We start from the raw sequence: 22,949 nt of genomic DNA, 5'->3' as shown, positions 1-22,949 counted from the left end.
GGCAGCAGTGATCTGGGCGCTCAGGCGGGTCGGCCTTCATCTGTCGGACAGATCTGAGAGCCGGCACCCTGACCTCGTCGGGGGGAAACGAGTGGCTTGGAGAGCATTAATGAGTCATTTTCTACATCCAGTTCTCTTCTCTGGCTCCGCCACCCAGAGCCTGAGTCAGCCGAGGCGGGACAGCCCTCTCAGAGCATCACCGACGCTGGTTTGGGGACCAGATGGCGGTGCCTCATATCTGCGCCGAATTACCACAAGGACAAGTGCTGCAGGCAGCGCGCACACGGGTCGCCTGCAAAGGACGCCGACACGCTTTAAGTTTATGTCACACCCGGGCAGAGCGGGACACTGCCTCTGGTCTAAACCTTATTATTTTCTTCTTTTTTAATCCTCACCCACGGGTAAGCTTATTGACTTGAGAGAGAGAGAAACATCGATGGTTACCTCCCGTTCGTGCCTCTGCCGGGGGTCAAACCCACCGCCTTTTTTGGTGTACTGAACGACGCTCCGACCAACTGAGCCACCTGGCCAGGGTTCCTTCTTATTTTTTAAGTCATTCGTGTGAGTTACTTTAGTTGATTCTGCTCATAATCACTCCATAGCCAAATGTGTATGTTGCGTGTCGTGTACTTTGTGGTTTTCCACCCCTGCTTCGTAACTCACTCGCTTGTCCTCACCACTACCATCGGGTTTAATGGATGGTGCACAGGGTGGGGCAGAAGTAGGCATACAGCTGCGAGGATGCGAAACACAGAGTTTACTCTTGCATTATTATTTATTAATTATTGTATTATTTCCATACAAACAACTTTTACCCTACCCTGTCTACTTTTACCCTACCCTGTCTTTATCATCTCTCTTCTCTGTGGAACTATCAATCGCTAGAGAGCTGGCTTTTCGAACCTGACAGCATCCCTGGCGTTGTAGGTGCTCAATACCTTTGTTAATTGAAAGAAGGGATTTAAAACATCATGACAGCTTTAGCAAGCAGCGAGGAAAAGAAAATTGTTTTCACTCCCTGTTTTTCTGGTAAAAGCACACATTGTTTTACTCACTTTCTCTCTCTCTTTTTCTCTCTCCAAATGTAGTCTGTGCTGAGGCCTACAACCCTGATGACGAAGAGGAGGATACAGAGCCAAGGGTAAGATGTGCAGCAAAGGGCATTAGTAGGATTGGTTTCCTCCCCACTCCCTCCCCTGCTTCTCTGCACACCAAATCTGAGCATGCTGGTAACTAAATACAAATTAAAGTCTCAACACAATGCCTTTTTTTAATCCAGCCGGTTGAAAAATATTATGAAAAACAAGAGGCCCGGTGCACAGATTTGTGCACTCGGCGGGGGGGGGGGGGGGTCCCCTCAGCCCTGTCCTGCGCCCTCTCGCAGTCTGGGACCCCTCGGGGGATGTTGGTCTGCTGGCTTAGGGGGAATCGGGCCTAAGCCTGCAGTCAGACATCCCTCTCGCAGTCCTGAGCTCTCGCAGTCCAGGACCCCTCACTCCTTACCGCCCACCTGCAGCCGTGAGCCCGGCTTCTGGCTGAGCGGTGCTCCCCCTGTGGGAGCGCACTGACCACCAGGAGGCAGCTCTTGCGTTAAGCGTCTGCCCCCTGGTGGTCAGTGCATGTCATAGTGACTGGTCATTCCGCCATTCGGTCGATTTGCATATTAGGGTTTTGTTATATAGGATTATATCTGGAAGGATATATTCCAAATATTAATAGTGGTTGTGAGGACTATGATTGACTTTTGGGCACTTTTTAAAAAACGTTTTTTTTTAATTCTACAGTTACCAAAGTACTTCTATAAAAACAAATATGAAGCATCATTTTTAAAAGATGTTATAAAAGAAACTTTGAGCCCTGGCCGGTTTGGCTCAGTGGATAGAGCGTCGGCCTGCGGACTGAAGGGTCCCGGGTTCGATTCCGGCCAGGGGCATGTACCTTGGTTGTGGGCACATCCCCAGTGGGGAGTGTGCAGGAGACAGCTGATCAATGTTTCTCTCTCATTGATGTTTCTAGCTCTCTATCCCTCTCCTTTCCTCTCTGTAAGAAATCAATAAAATATATTTAAAAAAAAAAAAGAAAGTAAGAAACTTTGATGATCTTTCAAGTATGCCTTAAAATGAATAGCCTATGAAAGATTCCGTAAGTATTCTAATAATAAAATGCTACTACTGTGTGAGTATAATAGACATATATATTTTTAAATATTTTTATTCTGGATATTGTAAAATTCCTGATGACTTTTAAGATTTAAATTGCCCTGGCCGGGTAGCTCAGTTGGTTAGAGCATCGTCCTATACACCAAGGTTGCGGGTTTGATCTCTGGTCGGGGCACATACAAGAATCAACCAATGAATGCATAAATACGTGAAACAACAAATTCATGTTTCTTTCTCTCTTTCACTTCCTCTAAAACCAATTTAACCCTTTGCACTCGCTTGCTTTTTCCTCAATTCCTTTATTCTAATGCTAACCGTGTTGAGTCACACTCGACATCCGAGTGCAAAAGATTTTAAAAAAGAAGTAAATTGGCTTTTTACTAACTTTTAAAATATATATATATATTTATATTGATTCAGAGAGGAAGGGAGAGGGAGACAGAGATAGAAACAATGATGAGAGAGAGAATCATTGATCAGCTGCCTCCTGCTCACCCCACACTGGGGATCAAGACCGCAACCCGAGCTTGTACCCTGACCAGGAATCGAACCATGACCTTCTGGTACATAGGTCTACGCGCAACCACTGAGCCATGCTGGCTGGACTTTTTATTAACTTTTTAATATCACAAATTCAAAATGCTTAACACTTTTTTTTTAACCCTCACCCGAGGATATGTTTTTATTGATTTTTAGAGAGAGGGGAAGGTGGAGAGAGAGATAAACATCGCTGTGGGAGACACACGGGTGACCTAGGTGTCTGCCCTGACTGGGAACTGAGCCTGCAGCCTCTTGGTGCACAGCACGACGGCCCACCAACCCCGGCAGGACGGAGTGCGTAACGCTGTGGCAGCTGTTATTTCCACTCAGACTGAGTGATGGGCCTTTCTCTTTAGGGTGAAGACAGTCACACTTAGGAAGGAGCTTGATGGGTCTCAACTATAATAGTAGTGCTAGCAATAATCATTTTTTAGTTCAGTCAATGTTTATTGAATATAATAATAGTAATAGTTTTGAGCATCTGTTAAATGTCAGGTACTGATTTAAATACTGAATGTATTAATTCATTTAATCGGTATGGCAACTCTAATTTTATAGATACCACTACTACTAATTATTGTTGTTATGATTATTTATTAATGTTTGAACTCGAGCTTGTATAGCCATTGTTTACTTTGCATCTCTGCTTAGATTTCAGCAAACAACTCACATATAGCATGAATTCTGCTACCTGTCTCCTTTAAGCATTCTTCTCACCTACAGTCTTCTACAGCTCAGTTCCTGGCAGTGCCGCCCTTCCAGTTGCTCAGGCCCAAAACGTGAGGGTCCCTCCCCGCTCCTCATTGTTTTCATGCCTACCTTTAATTTTGCAGCAAATCCAGTGGGCTCCGTCTCTAAAGCCTAGTCACGATTCCACTCTGCTCAGCGCCTCCGTGCTCCCGCCACCTCGCCCTGGGAGGGTGGCCGTCGCTTGCTGGCTCTCACTCCGCCTCCCCTCAGGCTGTTCTTTACTCAGCAGCCTGTGTGAGCCTTTGCAAACATGAGGTCCCCCTCTTCCCCAGTCACCACCGTCAAATCATCCCCACGTCACTGGAGAAGAGTTCCCGCTCTGTGACCCACAATGCCCTCTGTGACTTGGCATCACCCTCGCCGCCCCCAAACCTGGTCTCTTGCTGATCTTTGCCCCTGGCTCTGCATCAGTCACACCGTCTCCTGGTTACGTCTCAGACATGCTCTGCACCCCCCACAAGGCCTTGTACTTGCTGTTCCCTTTGCTTGAGGTGCTCATCCTGCCCAGATGGACAGCTGACTCCCTCCCTCAGGTTGTCCTCACTTCCTTGAGAGCTTTACACAAACGTCCCCTTCTCCCTGAGGCCACATCTGGACACACGCACACTTTTATCACCCTTCCCCACCTTCTTTTTCTCCTTAGCCTGTCACTCTTCAACATACTGTTAGGTATTTATTGAACACTAGAGGCCCGGTGCATGGATTTGTGCACTGGTGGGGCCCCTCAGTGTGTCCTGTGGGGATTGGGGTGAAACTGGCAGTCCAACGCTGCCCACTGCTCCTGCTCATCCCGGCCCGCTGCGTGGCCTCCGGGCTCTGGCACCTCCTGTCAGCTGAGCAGCGCTCCTGCTGTGGGAGGCACTGACCACCAGCGGACAGCTCCTGCGTTGAGCGTCTGCCTCCTGGTGGTCAGTGCGCATCAGAGAGACACCTCAACTGGCCAATGGGTTGACCGGGGGTAACCGTCACTTAGGCTTTTATGTATAGAAATAGATGAGAGCAGACGTTTTGTCTGTGTGTTCACTGCTGTGTCCCCAGCGGTAAGACAATGCCTGGCACCCAGTAGATGCCTAACGTTTGTTGAATGAACCAGTCTATACCCTCTGCTTTACCCAGGGGCGGTGAGGCTGCGGGGCGGAGCTGACTGGCCGGCAGGCACAGCCCGTGGGTGGCTCCAGCGGGTGCTCTTCACCGTCAGACACCCTTCACGGCCAGGGCACTGCCTGGTATTTGTGTGGAGTTAAAACTACAGTAAACGTGCTCAGCATACTTCCCACTTTTTTAAAAAATATATTTTATTGATTTTTTACAGAGAGGAAGGGAGAGGGATAGAGAGCTAGAAACATCGATGAGAGAGAAACATCGACCAGCTGCCTCCTGCACACCTCCTACCGGGGATGTGCCCGCAACCAATGTACATGCCCTTGACCGGAATCGAACCTGGGACCTTTCAGTCCGCAGGCCGACGCTCTATCCACTGAGCCAAACCGGTTTCGGCTACTTCCCACTTTTTAGGAGAGAGAAATACACCAATTTGTAAATAAAGTAAGATTTTAAAACGGAACTTAAAATTCCCTTGGCTTTATTTGTATTGGCAGGTGATTCATCCTAAAACTGATGAGCAGCGATGCAGACTTCAGGAAGCTTGCAAAGATATTCTCCTTTTCAGAAATCTTGATCAGGTAACATTGATTTTAAAAATGTTTTTGTCTTTTAGCTTTTTTCCTGTTTATCATTTAACTAGTTTTCAGTGTCTTAGCTACAGCCAGGTAAGGTATAAAACTTTAGACTCGTCTCACTTTCAAATGTTTGTATTGTGTTGACCACCGTAACCACGGTGAGCCTTTCAGGTGACGTCTAGTATTCCTGGAATTGCTTTCACACTTCTTCCTGGCACTTCCCTCCGAGGCATGCCGTTGGTCACGTAAGAAGGAAATGCTCAGGCTCGCCTGGCCTTGGCTTAGATGGAGGGCCTGACTCATCTTCCAGGGTAATTCCTCCAAAGATACCAGAGTGGCGTTCTCCATCCACATCAGCTGGCCCACGGGAGTGTGTGCCTGCTTCTCAGACCTTAGGTGGGGGCCCTCATGGGGTTACTTCTCCCTGAGACCTCAATCCGGGGCCACGCAGAGTGGAGTATCTGCAGGGCCCGGCTCAGCGATCTCTGCTGGGCTTCTCTTCCCTGCCTGTGGAGATAGAGAGCAGAACCACCTCCTGACGACAGAGAGCCTCCCATCTTCCTTACCTTCTCTACTTTGAGGGCCACATGCTGAAGCCACATGAATGGCTGAGGTGCTAGGCCTCCTGGGGAAGCCCCGCTATGAAGACAGGAAGGATGGGATTAGAATTCTGCAAACCCAGCCCCTGTAAATAAGCCTTCTGAAGACACTCCCACAGCCCTCCCTGGGCATCTGGCTGGTCACATGTGAATCTGTGACTGTCAGTCAGGGGAATCCATCCCGGGTAAAGCACCCCGTTTGCTAGCTGTGTGGTCATAGCAAGCCTGCCTTGTTGGCGCCTGTCAGCTTGACCAGTGCCAGCACATGGAGCCATGGGACGAGAGAGAGGCCTTTTGGTGATACTCGATTATTTTAGGTAGCATGGCACAATCACACTGACGGAACAGTAAATCACACGAAATTATTCAGCAATAAAGTTACTTCCTGGCCAGGTCTTCAGTCCACATTCCTCCAAAGAGAAAGCCTTTCTTTGAGTGGAAGCTGGTGTTCTTAGTGCCCCTAGTAGTCACCCGTCTCCCTGCCTGACAGGCCCCAGACGCTGACCAATGTTTTGTTAAAATTTAACAGCATTTGCCCTGACCAGTGTCGCTCAGTGGGTAGAGCGTCGGCCTGCGGACTGAAGGGTCCCAGGTTCGATTCCGGCCAAGGGCATGTACCTTGGTTGCGGGCACATACCCAGTGGGGAGTGTGCAGGAGGCAGCTAATCGATGTTTCTCTCTCATCGCTGTTTCTAACTCTATCCCTCTCCCTTCCTCTCTGTAAAAAATCAATAAAATATAAAAACTCTCAACAAGGTGGGAATAGAAGGATCATACCTCAACATAATAAAAGCTATATATGATAAACCCACAGCCAACATCATACTCAATGGGCAAAAACTAAAACCATTTCCCCTAAGAACAGGAACAAGACAGGGATGCCCACTCTCACCACTCCTGTTTGACATAGTACTGGAAGTATTAGCTACCGCAATTAGGCAAGAAGAAGAAATAAGAGGCATCCAAATTGGAAAAGAAGAAGTGAAGCTGTCCTTATTTGCAGATGACATGATATTGTACGTAAAAAACCCAAAAGATTCCATCAAAAAACTAATAGACTTAATAAATGAATTCGGCAATGTAGCGGGATACAAAATTAACGCCAAGAAATCTATGGCATTTCTATACACCAATAGTGAACTTAAAGAAAGAGAGACTAAAAAAGAAATCCCATTTACCATCGCACCAAAAAAATTAAGATACCTAGGAATAAACTTAACTAAGGAGGTAAAAGACCTATACGCGGAAAACTACAGGACACTGAAAAAAGAGATAGAGGAAGACGTAAACAGATGGAAGAACATACCATGTTCATGGATTGGTAGAATCAACATCATTAAAATGTCCATACTACCCAAAGCAATCTACAGATTCAATGCACTCCCCATGAAAATACCAACAGCATATTTCACAGACCTAGAAAGAACTCTCCAAAAATTCATCTGGAATAAAAAAAGACCCCGAATAGCCGCAGCAATCCTTAGAAAGAAGAATAAAGTAGGAGGGATATCCATACCAGATTTCAAGCTGTATTACAAAGCCACTGTTCTCAAAACTGCCTGGTACTGGCACAAGAACAGACATATAGATCAATGGAACAGAATAGAGAATCCAGATATCGACCCAAACCACTATGCTCAATTAATATTTGACAAAGGAGGCATGAACATACAATGGAATCAAGACAGTCTCTTCAATAAATGGTGTTGGGAAAATTGGACACACACATGCAAAAAAATGAAACTAGATCACCAACTTACACCATACACAAAAATAAACTCAAAATGGATACAGGACTTAAACATAAGACGGGAAACCATAAAAATACTAGAGGAATCCACAGACAACAAAATCTCAGACATATGCCAAAAGAACTTTTTCACTGACACTGCCCCTAGGGCAATGGAAGCTAAAGAGAAAATTAACAAATGGGACTACATCAAAATAAAAAGCTTTTTTACAGCAAAAGAAACCATCAACAAAACAACAAGAAAGCCCACTGCATGGGAGAACATATTTGCAAATGCTAGCACTGATAAAGGTTTAATCTCCAACATCTACAGGCAGCTTATGCAACTTAATAAAAGGAAGATAAATGATCCAATAAAAAAATGGGCAACGGACCTAAACAGAATATTTTCAAAAGAAGACAGAAGGAAGGCCAAGAGACACATGAAAACATGCTCAAAGTCACTTATTATCCGAGAGATGCAAATCAAAACAACAATGAGGTACCATCTCACACCTGTCAGAATGGCTATCATCAACAAATCAACAAACGACAAGTGTTGGCAAGGATGCGGAGAAAAAGGAACCCTCGTGCACTGCTGGTGGGAATGCAGACTGGTGCAGCCACTGTGGAGAACAGTATGGAGTTTCCTCAAAAAACTGAAAATGGAACTCCCATTTGACCCAGTAATCCCACTCCTGGGAATATATCCAAAGAAACTAGAAACACCAATCAGAAAGGATATATGCACTCCCATGTTCATAGCAGCACAATTTACAATAGCTAAGATTTGGAAACAGCCTAGGTGCCCGTCAGCAGATGACTGGATCAGAAAACTGTGGTACATCTACACAATGGAATACTATACTGCCATAAAAAAGAAGGAATTCTCATCATTTGCAGCAACCTGGATGGAATTGGAGAATATTATACTAAGTGAAATAAGCCAGTCAATGAAAGAAAAATACCACATGATCTCACTCATTTATGGATAATAAAGAACATTATAAACTGATGAACAAAAAGATAGTTACAGAGACATTAAAGCAACAAACAGACTTTCAAATTACAGGGGGAAAGTTAGGGAGAGGGGGGGTAGATAAGAAATCAAACGAAGGACTTGTATGCATGCATATAAGCATAAACAATGGACGCAAAACTCGGGGGGGTGAGGGCATGTGTGGGTGTAGGGTGGGGGGGTAATGGTAAGATATGTACACATATAATACCTCAATAAAAAAAATCAATAAAATATATTTTTTAAAAAATTTAACAGCATTGTTTGGTTCCATTATGCTTATTGGTACAGTTTCCTTCTGGTTATGGCAGGAATATTGGTAAGTAAGTAATTGTAAGTGTTGTAAAGAAATGATTGAGGCAATATTAGCTGTCTGGTCATAGATCTCATTTATTGAGTTCCTGTTATGTAGTACTTCCCTTAGATTTTTTTCCTCTAGGCATAAAAAATAGGTAAGCTAGAAACTATTAAGCCACTTCATACATATGAAAAAACTGAGGCTCAGAGAGGTGATGTGCTTGGCCAGTCAGCGCAGCTCCAAAAGTAACCTCTAACGCCATCCCAGCCCTTAGATCTGATCCTGTTAAATCAACACCTATAAGAAGGTGACATCATATGATTTTACACATGACATAGTGGAGCCATCAAGGCCAGTGACAGTTCTGTGGGTGCAGCTGGGAGAATGGGGCACCACGTTGCTTAAATTAACACTTTTCAAAGCAATACCGCCTCAGAAAGCTTAGCAAGTGCGCGGTGTACATGGAGTGCAGCGCTGAATGGTCACAGGAAAGCACTTGTTTCAGACCGTCCTTCGGTTCCTGCTGGAAGAGGGGGAATGGTCTGATTTGGGGACTTCACTATGTAATCACAAGCTGAGAAAGCATAGTCACCCCCCCCCCCCCCCAGCAAATGTCAAAGCTGTCTTTTCTCCTTGTGCGCACCTGCAGGAACAGCTTTCTGAAGTCCTCGATGCCATGTTTGAGAAGGTAGTCAAAGCTGATGAGCATGTTATTGACCAAGGAGATGATGGAGACAACTTCTATGTCATAGAACGGTAGGCGATGGGCTTTGCAGTTGTGCGGCTGCACCTACGTGATTGTTCAGCGCGGAGAGGACGTAGGCAGATGCACCAGCTCCCCAAAGCTTGCCCACCTCTGCCCACAGCCTGCCCTCCCTCTCTCCTGCTGCCCCGAGTCCTCAGTGATCCCAGTGTGGGTGGCCACTGTTTACAGTAGAAAGTCTCCTTTACAGTAAGGCAAGATGTGCTTTATTTTATTTATTATTACTATTTTTTAACCCTCACCCGAGGATAATTTTCCATTGATTTTTAGAGAGAGTGGAAGAGAGCGGGAAAGACGGAGAGAGACATCGATGTGAGAGAAACACATCAATTGGTTGCCTCCTGTACGAGCTCCAACTAGGGCCCAAGCCAGGGAGGAGCCTGCAACCAAGGTGCATGCCCTTGACTGGAATCTAACCCGGGGCCCTCTGGTCTGCAGGCCGATGCTCTACCCCCTGAGCCAAACCGGCTAGGGTGGCAAGATGTGCTTTTTAAACATTTTATTTGCCAGTGTTCAAGGGAATTGATTTCCTGAAGAATCGCTGTGATGCTGTGTTATCATCCGGATCTTTCAATCCCAAGTTGTGGGCTCCATCTCCAATAGGGGGCATGCAGGGGCAACCGATGGATATTTCTCTCTCATCGATATTTCTATCTCTATCCCTCTCCCTTCCATCTCTCTCTAAAAAGCAATAAAGGAAAACACACTTTAAAAAAAGAATGGAGGTCATGTTTAAAAAGAAAAAAGGTTTCTTACATAATGAGGCTTTTTAGGGAGAGCAAGGCAAGCCCCCAAGAAGTCCACACAAATGACTCAGGGAGAGATGACTGGCTTAGAATCTCACGGGGTTAGAAGGTGGGCTGGGTGAGGGCACTCTTGTGTGGCTGGCACTTGCGGTGTTTGCATTTGCCAGAGGAGGGAGCACACGGCTTGCTTCTCAGCGCTCCCAGCTGCGGCAGAGGAGGGAGGCGCACTGGAGGGCAGGGCTTGAGGACTGTGACAGTCCAGCATCAGAGTGGAGGTGACTGTCACGTTCACCTGTGCGTGCTTTCCTGTCGGGTCACACATGGCCGTGTGGCCTGGTTTTAACATCTGTTTTAAGTAGTTTGCCGTGGGATGCGGTAGTATTCTATGTCATCGTTTGCATTGACTGTATAATGTGAACATAGACATGTATTTGACCTACCCCGGTGGTTAGCAGATTAAATTGTAATTTTTGCCTTTATAAATATGACCTGGTGAGCATCCCTATAATTAAATATTTTCCAGTGTCTTTGATTATATTCTTTAGAATCCTCTCTAGAAATGGAATTGCTATGCCAGTGGGTCTCTTGAAGCAGTTTGCTATATGTTGTTAATTATCTTGCAGAAAATTTGAAACATTTACATTTGCCTCACTGGTATATTGAGAGAGTATATTTGGTATATTTCTCCAAATGCTTGTCATATTTTATTTAGCAATTATTATCAATCAACAGAGAAATTGTATTTTTGTTTTTTGTTTTTTACTTTAATCAGTTCTACATCCTAGTTTTCAACAGACTGTGAAAGAAAACCCATACAATCATTTCAGTACCTGCAGGAAAAGCATTTGACAAAATTCAACACCTTTTCTTGATCAAAAACTCCCCACAGCCCGACTGGTGTGGCTCAGTGGTTGAGCGTGGAGGTTACGGTTCCATTCCTGGTCGGGGCACAGGCCCGAGTTGTGGGCTCAATCCCCAGTGGGGGCGTGCAGGAGGCAGCTGATCCATGATTCTCTCATCACTGATGTTTCTGTTTCTCTCTCCCTTTCCCTTCTCTGAAATCAATAAAACAATATTTTTAAATATATATATTTTTTAATCTCCACAAACTGCCCTGTCCAGTTTGGCTCAGTGGATAGAGGTCGGCCTGCGGACTCAAGGGTCCCAGGTTCGATTCCAGTCAAGGGCATGTACCTTGGTTGTGGGCACATCCCCAGTAGGGGGTGTGCAGGAGGCAGCTGATCGATGTTTCTCTCCCATCGATGTTTCTGACTCTCTATCCCTCTCCCTTCTTCTCTGTAAAAAATCAATAAAATATATTTTTTTAAAAATCTCCACAAACTAGGAACAGAAGGGGCTTTTCTCCAACCTGATTAAAGGCATTTTTAAAAACCTACAACTAACGTCATGCTTAAAGGTGAAAGATTGAATGTTTTACCTTTAAACAACAGAGAACAAAACAGGGATGTCTGCTCTCACCACTTCTGTTCCAGATTGCACGTAGGTCCTAGCCGGTGCAGTAAGGAAAGGAGGAGGGAGGGAGGGCAGGTGCGCGGTATGTAGATTGGGAAGGGAGTGAACCCTGTTTGCAGACGACACACCCTCTAGAAAATCCAACAGTGCTACCAGAAAGCCAGGAGAACTAATGACGGAGGTTAGCAAGGTCAGAGAATACCAGTCAAAATGCCGAGGTCTGTTGGGAATCCCTGTAACAATGTTTCTATCTTCTGTGCCTTCTGTTCATACACTCCCTGCCGTTCTTAAGTTTATTGTTAGGATTAATAAGTGAAGTTGTTTCTTCTTATGCTTCCAGGGGAACTTATGATATTTTAGTAACAAAAGATGACCTCACCCGCTCTGTCGGTCAGTACGACAACCGTGGAAGTTTTGGGGAACTCGCTCTGATGTACAACACCCCGAGGGCCGCTACCATCGTGGCCACTTCGGAAGGCGCCCTGTGGGGCCTGGTGAGTGGAGAGGGGTTCCCTGCGTGGCCCCGTGTGAACCCCTCTGCTCCGGGTTTCTGTCCTGGCTGTTGGTGAACACTGCGTGGTACAGCCAGTCGTCTGAAAGACATTGTGGAAGGTCTGGTACCAATGTGTCCTCCATTTCTCTAAAGCGGTTTGTCAGGAAGCCGTTTACTGCAAACCCCAGGGCAATGGCTGGGCTTATGAGCTTGCCGTCACTGTCAGCTCTGCGCCTGATCTCAGCCCAAAGGCGGAGAAGCAGTCGTGTCAGCTCTTACTACGTTTTCTGTTGGTGATTTTTTGAGACTAGTAGAAAGAGCAGGGTCAGCTCTCTGTGCAGGAGACAGCTGGACAAGAAGTCACCGGAAGCTCTGCCAGCAGCATTTTGCATCTGTGCTCCCAGCACTAACTTTCTCTGTTCAGCCATCTGCTGTGCATTGGCCCATGCCAATATCCAGTAGATTTCGATGACTGGAAAGGCTGATGCCTATATTTTGGGAAAGAGAACTTTCCTAAAATGTCTCAGGCATAGCACAGCTGTGATCCCTATCCTGTATTGTACATGACCTACCTTCCTTCAAAATATATATAACTCCCTTTTTAAAAAAATACATTTTATTGATTTCAGAGAGGGAGGGAGGGAGAGAGAGAGAAACATCATTGATGAGAGAATCATTAGTCAGCTGCCTCCCGCATGCCCCACTGGGGATTGAGCCTGAAACCGGGCATGTGCCCTGACCGGGAATCGAACCATGACCACCTGGTTCATAGGTCGACACTCAACCACTGAGCCATGCCAGCTGGGCCTCTCTTCCTTCTTAACAAAATATTCTCTTGTACATATTTCATATTTCACTTTTAAAACATTGGCTTCTATAGTAATTTGTTTCTATTTACCTTACAAGCAGAATTAAATATATACCCTAGAATCATCAACATATTTCCTCAAATGAAATAATTTTTTTAAAATCACATTTTAAAGACATAATAGAGCAGTTTACTGTGATTTAAGAAAATAAGAATGCTCCTGAGAGATGAATGGTAGAATGGCTTCAGAATTGATCACACACTTTGGGACTCAGTGGTCGGAAAACTCAGGATAGATCAATAAGTAATATGGGGAAAATAAACTCTGTTATAAAATGCACTGGTGTTGCCCTGGCTGGTGTAGCTCAGTTGGTTGGTTGGAGTATCGTCCCATACACCGAAAGGTAGCAGGTTCAATTCCCGGTCAGGGCACATACCCAGGTTTTCAGTTTGATCCCTGATCGGGTGAGTACGGGAGGCAACCGACTTCTCTCGCTCTAGCTCTCCCTCCCCCTCCCCTTCTAAAATCAATAAAAACATATCCTTAGGTGAAGATTTAAATAATTAAGTAAATGAAATAAAATGCACTGATGCCAACTGCTGGTCCAGGCCAATGTGGAATAACCCTATTCCTCAATATTCTCTCTCAAACTAAACAACTACGCATCGCACAACGAACCAACAGCGAGATCCTGGAGGGAAAGGGGAAGGCAGACTGGCTGGAGGCTCAGCACTTCAGGAAGGACTGGAGGGCGGCCCAGCCCGGGAACTTCCTCAGGGAGCGCCCGCGGGCTCAGGCTCAGGCAGGGCAGGGTTCTTTTCTCTTTTGAGCCTCAGGGTTTGCTGGACTCTGAGCGTGTTGCCTGAGGGAGCGGCCACTTCACTGGGGAGTGTCGCCTGCCCCGCCCCCTTGGAAGGCCCTGGAAGCTGGTGGATGTGTCACAGGATTGGGCCTTGCACAGCATGATGTTCTGGGAAGTGTGAAAGCAGGCGGGAAAGGGGTGGGGCATGAATAAAGTCGCATTAGAAGATGCTGGCTGGTTTTTCTCCAGCTGGAACTGTTTGCTGTTGCAGTTGTCACAGGCTCTGTAACATTTCGTTACAGGTAGATTTTTGAAAATGTTGTTTTGGACAATGCCTTCCTCTTTTCTCAGTCCGGATTGCTCTCTTTCCGCAGCACTCTTGGCCTAGATTGGCCCAGAAAACATGTAGAAACTGAATTCTAAAGATAATGGAGTAATATTCCAAAGTATAAAAGTAACACTTTAAATGACACATTTCTAACCTTGGACTTCAAAAAGTAGTGGCCTGTAATGCAGCCTCATAGCAGTCAGGGACTGAGGGGCTCTTTGCCAGCAGCCGCTGAGGGAACGGGGCGGGCCTGGCCAGGTGCTGGTGCGCAGATGCTGTTGTGCAGCAGCTGAGGGAGGGAGGGGGGTCTGCGTGGGTCGCAGTCGGCCTTAGGATGCAGTAGTGACGGCTCTAAGGCAGAGCAAACATAGCAAGGGACAGGGCCTGGGGCTCCTGTACTTCCTGAAACAGGAGTGAAATAGCAAACCTGCAGCTTAGCATGCCTTTAGCTTCTCGCTGGTTTTCACCCGCCAGCCTTTAGGGTCAGTACTGTGCTGATTTGTTTGTCCATCACTGACAGCCTGAGGTAGAAGAAAACGACAGTTAACTTGGGTACAAATAAACGTGGGACCATTTAGAACCTAGCACTAATCAGTCAGCGTTCTCCTGGCTGCATGTCCCTCCGCCTGCCCGGATCTGAGAGGTGCCTGGCTGCTGGGTCAAGGTGCCTTTCACATGCCTGCCTTCCATCTTGAATTTCCTCCCCTGTCTCTCTATTAATTTAAGTTCCACCCCTCCTTCAGGTCCCAGACAAATTTATATTTATAAATTGAGATTGTAAAGTCCTTGAGGGCAAACACCATCTGATAGTTTGATCTCCTTTTCCTTAAGGTGCATCTGCTCACACTGAGCCGCGCCGGGCCGTAAGCTCACAGTGTTTGACTGGGGGTGCTCCTTTCACACTCTGTTTCTGAGCCGTAGGTGGCGACGGTTGAGTACTACATAGCAAGCAACCAGTGAGGCATCTTCCTGGCGCAGGCGACGGCTCCTTTTCTCAGATTGAAGTACCTGACTTAGTGCCTCCCGTAGTCCGAATATTTGCTGTGGCCCGCTTAATTAGAGCCTAGGGGTTCTCTTACACAGAATTTACCAGAATTTTCATATTCTTTCTTGTAGGACCGGGGGACTTTTAGAAGAATCATAGTGAAAAACAATGCACAAAAACGGAAGATGTTTGAATCATTTCTTGAATCTGTGCCCCTCCTTAAATCACTAGAGGTAAAGTCCACTTGAATAAGACTCTGTTTATGGGGGTTTAGAGAAGCTATTAAAACTGTTCTGTTGTTGAGGTTTTCAAATCTAACTCTTCTCATTTCTGTGTTGTGCAGACACTTCTGTGGCTTTTAGTTCCTTGTAACTGTGGTCTTGTTCCAGGTGTCGGAGCGGATGAAGATTGTGGATGTGATCGGAGAGAAGACCTATAAGGACGGAGAGCGCATCATCACTCAGGTGAGGGCGGAGCCCCGGGCAGGGCTGGAGCCGCGTGGGCCCCGCCCTTCGGGAGCTCACTTCCTGCAGCTCCTCGGAGCCCCTCACGTCTGTCTCACCCGGGAGCTCACTTCCTGCAGCTCCTCGGAGCCCCTCACGTCTGTCTCACCAGCGTGCCCATCCGTCGCCTCCATCCGCTTTTCCTTGGCTTCTGGTCTTGTTCTTTCGGAGTCAGCTTCATTCATGGCTGCCAGACCTGGGGCAGGTCGAAAAGTGGTGCCCTTTACCTCCGCCCATACCTGCTCGCCTGCCCGGGGATCCCCGCCTTCCCGCCTGTGCTCTAACCTCCCCTTCTCCGTAGCCCTGCACAGAGCTGCTCACCTTTTCCCTGTAGCACTCACCGCCTTCCAGCACAGCAGCATAGTTTACTGATTCCTCTGTTGATTGTTTACAGTTCATGCTGCCAGACTCTAAGTTTCACAAGGGCAGGGACATTCCTGGACGAGAACAGGGCCTGGCTCGCAGTGAGCCCGTAATTACTTGTTCAACGACCTGAATGACTAGTTCAGTGAAGTGGGTTAGAGTCAAAACAAGCAAAAGAAAAGCCTCAGGGTGACGTTAGGCCACAGAAGGGTGACGTTAGGCCACATCAGAGCACCTTCCTCACCACAGCCAGGCCTCCCGCAGGTCCACGCTGTCAGAGGGCTGCTCCATGGTCCAGGGCCCAGGAGCCCCCTGCTGTTGCCTGGAGCGGGCTTGGCCCAGGTCTCAGTAGTGAGCCAGCAGGGCGGTAAGAAAACGGGCGCCCTGTGCCGTGGTGACTGCTCCCTGTCAGGAAACGTGTCAGTTCTGTCGGACTGACATCCCCTGCCGTCAGGATCCTCTCGTTTGGTTCTGGGTTTGTTAGCCAGGGATGGATTTGAAGCGTTGGAAAAGAAATCAAATCAGAGCTCAGGCAATGACAAAATGACCTACTTCTGTGCCCTCTGCCATGCTCATGTACCTGACCTCCTTTCCGTTTCAGGGCGAAAAGGCTGATAGCTTTTACATTATAGAGTCTGGTGAAGTGAGCATCTTGATTAGGAGCAAGGTGAGTTGATGTGTGACGATGCAAGTTCTTCCAGGGGAGACCCAGCTGCCGGGGTGTGCACAGCAAGCAGCTGTGTGCTTTAAATAATGTGAGTGTGTGTAGTGTACCCGCACCATCATCCGTAGGGAAGGTGTGTGACCGACCAAGACTCATGTTCAGGCCTGTCCATTGATAGGGACTTAGGGTATTTTTTCTTGTCCCTATTGCCTTTGCCTCTGCTGTGTAATCAACGATATGAGAAGCATTGCCCTATAAATCAATGAAAAGATAAGCATCCTCCTAGAAAATTGGTGGAATTATATAATTAAAAAGTACATGTAGGTGTTGGGTATGCAAATAGCTTCCTTTTGTGGAGCAGTGGGGGGCGGTCTCTAGGACGATGGTTATTGGGCCGTTTGATGGGCAGGGAGACCTGGAGGCCAACGACTGGGCGGGAGAGAGACCTTCCATAAATGCACCGTCTCCACATCTCCGTGTCCGCTTTTTTGAAGAATATAGAATTTGTTACAATAGTGAGTTATATCTAATACTAGCAACCTAGTATGAAACCTTCTGGAACAGCTTTATTAAAAGGTAAGAATGGCGAAAGAAAGAAAATTACGATTATTGCTTATAAGATGGCTTGATTCCCAGCTTAAAATAGACCTGCTGTTTCACGTGAAGCAATAGTTTGAAACTTCTGTGTTCTTTCACGCACAGTGTGGGCTGCTGACCCATGTTGACGTTTCTCAGGTATTCACTGCCACACAGCGCGGTGTTGGGCGTGCGGGGCCAGCAGCACTGGGCTCGGAGCTTGTCAGCAATGCAGGGTCTCGGGCTCTGTCCCAAACTACTGAGTCGGAGTCTGCAGTGTAACAAGACCCCTAGGGTCTGATATGGTGACGGTGCAGCGGGTGCTGCTCTAGGAAAGAGACGGGGCACCGCCAGGCTGTAGTCCCAGAGATGGCTGCAGACGTGGGAAAGAGCGTTGGCGTGAAGGGGCAGGTTGACGTGAGAGCAGGCAGGTCAGGGCGGAAGTGTGGAAGGAGGATGGTCAGGCCATGGAAGCTCGTGTGGGCTTTTGTTTATTTTTCTAAATAAGCCCTCAAAAAATGATCTATCTGCCCATAACACAAAGAGGCTCTTAGAGATTTGAGACTAATTCTTACTAAAAATTCTAAATAATTATGTACTTGAACAAGTTATTGCTTAGTTCAGCAGAGGGATTTGTTTTTTTAAAAAAGGAAACTCTTAGATATTAAATACAATATAGTGCATTATTCATTATTTTCTGTAATCTGATAAGCATGGATTACAACCTACTTGATTTCTTAATATAGAGTTAAACCACCGAATTTCAAGGTCAGACATTATTTTTAAAAATATTTAGTTACTTAATTCTTCTTTAAAAAATGTGGGCGGGGACCACTAACTTAAGAAGTAGACAATGCCAAACAGGAAATGGGCACTGCACAGCGTGTCCGGGAAGGTCATGGTCTCCACGCAAAAGCGCGGCCCAGGGTGGGACTCTCCCTGAGAAAAGCATTAGCGTTCTTTAGTGAGGATGGTAAGAGCGCTCTTCCCCCCACCCCCCACCCCCGTGCCACAGAAGCCACATCTAGCAAACCGAAAGGATTCATATATGTGTGTAAAATATATGTGTTATTATATGTTAATACAGATTAACATGTAATAGTACCATATATTATTAATTATATAATATACTATAATTATGTTATATATAATTATGTATTATAATTGTAACATAACATATTACATATAACATGTTAATTATATGTTATAATTGTTTATAACATATTAGTGTAAAGTATATCATAATGATATATATAAACCTTCAAAAGAAAATGGCCTGCACCTTACCTCTGGGTGTTCAGCTTTTACCTGGAAGGTATTGGGACTCGGTGAAAGCCAGCTCCTCTGGTGAAGCCATGCCCACAGACAGCCACGCAGCTCACGGGGCACAGGGAGAGCCCCTGCGGAGTGAGTTGCTCAGTAATTGTGTTACTCGCATACGAGGGAACTAGTGTGTGCAACTGGTGCCCGCTGTGATGCTGGACTCAGCCGGGCCGTGTTCTCTGCCTGCTCCAGACTAAAGCCAACAAGGAGAGTGGGAGCCAGGAGGTGGAGATTGCCCGCTGCCATAAGGGGCAGTACTTTGGAGAGCTTGCCCTGGTGACCAACAAGCCCAGAGCTGCTTCTGCGTATGCTGTGGGAGACGTCAAGTGCTTAGGTAAGAAAACCCTTGGTGCAGTAACACTTCTCTTCTAACGTGCAGTGCTTTCCTCACCAGCAAGCCGTGGCTTATATCCGGGTCCTACATCTAGGCTGGGGCAGTTTAGCGTGACCAACCAGAAATGAGGGAATATTTCTTCTCTCAAACATGTCTGGGCACTGGCATCGCCTGTGAACAAGACAGGCCTGCAGGCACCTGGCAGTGTGAAGAGAGAGCCGGTGTCCGGGCTGTGGGGGGCGGAGAGCAGCAGCTGCTACTGGGCTCCGCTAAGTCTCCCTTCTCCTCCCCAGTGCCTAGTACCCCACCGTCCACTACCCTCTAATGTGCGTGTGTGTGTTGAAGAAGAGGTTTGCAGGAAGGAAACGGCTTTGAATCGTTGGTCTAGCGTTCATTACCGCCCTCCTGTCTCTCTCACAACGCAGTTATGGATGTGCAAGCCTTCGAGAGGCTGCTGGGGCCCTGCATGGACATCATGAAGAGGAACATCACCCACTACGAGGAGCAGCTGGTGAAGATGTTTGGCTCCAGCATGGATCTGATCGACCCTGGGCAGTAGGTGCGCCACACCCGTCTTCTCAGTGACCGCACCTGGCGGCCAGCCGCAGGACACACGGAAAGCAGACGCCACACAACTGTTGCTGCTCTTGCCCCGCAGCTGCCGTGCTGTGGCCACGGGCATTAGGAAACTTGAAAGTCAGCACTAAAGGATGGGTCGAGGTTCAACCCACACCTCCACTTTGCTTCTGAAAGCCTATGATTAGACTTGTAATGAGTATTCCAACCCAGTTTCACATCTTTGGTTCAAAATGGCATGTCTCTCCAACAATTTAAGTGCCTGATACAAAGTCCAAAGTGTAAACATCTCCCTTTCCTCTCCTGCTGCTGCTGCTGCTCTGGGAAGTCACCTCGGGTCTGTGCAGCCTGTAGTATGACTGTTCACCCCCTCGCCCAGCCTTTCTCAAGCGAGGAAACCTGCAGCCTTCCCTCTCGTGTCCTTCGAGGGCGTCCACATGTGTTCACAATTGTAGCCTTTGGTTTTGCAGTGGGAAATGCTGGCAGATCTGCCGGAGGCCGCGGTCCTGTGGCTGGTTCTGCCTGCTGGACGCTGCACACGTGACAGCTGTCCCCAAACTCGCAGTGATGCTAAGGGCACGGCCCTGCCCGGGCCCCGCGGGTCAGCCCCGAGCACGCTGACCGGTCCTTGGGGCCATGTTAGGGCAGAGCCTTTGAGTTTGGTCCATCCTTCAGGGAGCAGAGAGGGAAGGTTTTCTGGGTTGGGGGGTTCTTTTAGTAGATTTTGCTTTGTTTAATCTGTGCAGTTTGCATGAATAAATTGCTGTCCATTTATAAGGAGCCGGGGTCAGAGGTGCCATCGCTTCTCCTGGATATTCCTGCCATCCTGTCACCAGGTGCCTCTCCTGGCGCAGGGCGTTGTGCCAGCAGAGGCTGTACTGCAGAGAGGGCCTTGCCTTCTATCCAGGCACCACCTAGCTTCGCTGTTGAACCATCCATTTTTCAACTCTTTAAAAGAAGCAGCAGCGATTTTTTGAAATTACAACAGTATTTCTCTATTGAGGAATTCCCCTTGGATACGTTCATATATATCAGTTTGTCAGCTGACTCAGGCATTTATCCTAAAGGTCAACTCTTTGTTAGTTTTCAAAACTCGGCATCATTTTCAATTTTATAGAATTACTGCGAAAACCTTTCTAATTAAGATATTAGGATATTTGGGGTTCCAGTTGTTAATCCCAAAGGGAAGTAATTTAGCTTGTATTTTAAAACTTTTTAAACCTTTTAATCATAATCAGGTAGAATTCTGATGAATTATGCTAATTAACTAGATATATTTCAGAATGAAATTTTTTCTTCAGAATGGCTTCAAAACAGATGTTAAAAGTGATCCTAAGAGCAGTGTGAAATTTGCATTGCAGCCAAGTTTATATTAAATCAAGAGGCCCTTTCCAATATGATTTTTTAAAAACTTATATAACTCAGTAAGCCCCTAGGAGACTACATGCTGGGGCTTTCGTCGTCCTGTGCGCACTGACGGAGCCCATGTGGAGCCGCCACTGTCCACACAAGCCATGCTCTGTTTTTACCACAGACAGTGCGGCCAGGAGATGGCAGAGTGGTGGCTCGCCACAGCCGGGCCTGTGCTCCGTGAAGGGAAGAGCAGGTGCTTTGCCAGTTGCCCTGGCAGCCTGCACTGCCGCACTCGGGGTCCCGCAAGGTGGTGACTAATACCCCAAAACAGGCAGCTAGCACCGGGAAGCCGCGTGGTTTCCTCGTGACCTTCCTAGGTGGCTCTTTTCTATGGGGGTGCTTTCCTGGCCGATAAGTTAGGGAAGCGGATCTTGCACTTTAGCGGACAGGAGCCACGCCGCACCCGTGTCTTGCAAAGGTACCAGCACGTGGGCTCCAGGAGTGACACAGGTCTGGCCCCAGACTCTGTCAGGACTCCGTTAAAACCCTGCACAGGTGCCCCCTTCGCACCCCCACCCACCCTGCCAGCATCAGTCAGGGCACTGAGCTCCATGCCAGTCACTCCTACAGGCTGCCAGGGCGGCGCCTTCTCGTCCTCCCCCTTGCCCGTCCTAGTGCAGGCTTCCCCTTCGCAGAGCCTCTGGGGCCCCCGGCTCACTCAGGCTGGGTGTTTTAAAGAGTTCATCAGCGTTACGTCCTGCTCTCATCACAGATGCCACATGGATCGCCCGTCTAGCCCCTCACTGCATGCAGGGCCCCTTAGGGTCTGGCTTGAAGGAGGGAGACTACCGGGACCAGCGAGTGACATGGGACAGAGCCGTGACCGAGGTGCCAGGAGCCTGGGCGTCCCGTTCTCTGCAGCGCGGGGAGTCCGAGGTGATAGACACGTTCCGCTCCGGGCTCCGGGCCCACCCCCGCCCGGCAGGGCCTTCACTGTGGTTGGGCCTCATGGGGCAGAGCGCGTGTTGGGAAATGATCCCTTTGTTCATTGGTTTGGGATGTGGAGAATGTCTGAGTCTCGAGGTGCAGCATTATCCTTCCTCTGGCCGGTGTGTCACACCCGCTCTCCGAAGGAGGGGTGCATGTGTTCCGACCGCCTGCTCAATATCCTCACAGGTCATTGCGTTAATGTCATTGCTGTGGATTCTCAGAACCCAGGGTGGAGGTCTGAGCAGTTTAATGAGCGAGTTGGGCAGAGAAGTGGCAAGAAATGGTCCTCCAGCGGGAGGTTGTGTTCCCCCTCTTACCGCCCAGCTTCTCTGCTCGCCACGGCTGAGTGCTCCGTGAGGGCACACGGCACCGCCGTGTCCTGTCAAGTGTGCAAACAACCCTCTCTCCTTCAGAAACATTGAGAGAGCATTTTGCACAGAAAAAGGAAAAGACCCATGAATGCCCTCTTATCCTTTGTTTTCAGTTGGAGTTTTTGTTCGTGACGCGCTTGAACCAGTCCTTTTCACTAGTTACCTCTTCCTCCTCCTGTCCTGGCTGCTGACGTCCCTCGATTGTTCTCACGTCTATTATGGGAAGCGCCTTCCCATGGTGTCCTTTTACACACTGTAGGGCTATCTTTATACTTAAAAAAGGTTCTTTTTAAAGAAGACTGTCGCTAACCTCCTGGGGGATTTGCAGAAAACCATTTAGCCCACCTTGAGCAAAAGGTAGATTCCTCATTATTTTCTTAAAAGCTCGATGTAATAAAAGAAACCTAATTTGGCATCATTGTGCTACCTCAAAGGTCAAATGTCTTAAGGTCTCTTTTTGATCCTGAGTCTGTACATGGTGTTTGAAATGTCTTTCAATTGGGATTATTTTTAAATCATTGGGAAGAATTTTATTTTAAACCGTTTTACACTTGTGTTTTAATCTTAGAAGAATAAGTGATTGGAAAGTGATTAACTCTTGCTCTGTGGTATTGAACACAATTAAATCATTGTTTGCCATAAACAAGATTGGGTTTTTAAACCGGAAACTCGAGGGGGTGGCTTGGGTCTTGGCTAATAAAGGCCGACAGGTCTGTCTGACTTTC

The 22,949-nt window shown here is 47.4% G+C and overlaps 1 protein-coding gene across 1 annotated transcript in view; it reads left to right on the top strand.

The window, feature by feature from the left end:
* Positions 1–22,949, top strand: part of PRKAR2A (protein kinase cAMP-dependent type II regulatory subunit alpha) — a 46,366-nt gene extending 23,417 nt beyond the window's left edge. Inside the window, exons 3-11 of the mRNA XM_079794786.1 lie at positions 1,089–1,141; positions 5,048–5,131; positions 9,422–9,528; positions 12,095–12,248; positions 15,303–15,404; positions 15,561–15,635; positions 16,639–16,704; positions 18,793–18,934; positions 19,360–22,949. Of these exons, the coding sequence (XP_079650912.1) occupies positions 1,089–1,141; positions 5,048–5,131; positions 9,422–9,528; positions 12,095–12,248; positions 15,303–15,404; positions 15,561–15,635; positions 16,639–16,704; positions 18,793–18,934; positions 19,360–19,493 (917 nt within the window). The 3' untranslated portion in view covers positions 19,494–22,949. The remainder of the gene's footprint in view (positions 1–1,088; positions 1,142–5,047; positions 5,132–9,421; positions 9,529–12,094; positions 12,249–15,302; positions 15,405–15,560; positions 15,636–16,638; positions 16,705–18,792; positions 18,935–19,359) is intronic.

Source organism: Cnephaeus nilssonii (assembly GCF_951640355.1).
Source record: "Cnephaeus nilssonii genome assembly, chromosome: 17".
In the NCBI taxonomy this organism is placed as follows: Eukaryota; Metazoa; Chordata; class Mammalia; order Chiroptera; family Vespertilionidae; genus Cnephaeus; species Cnephaeus nilssonii.
The sequence above is the reverse complement of the archived record's forward strand: the minus strand, read 5'-3'. Positions and strand labels throughout refer to the sequence as shown.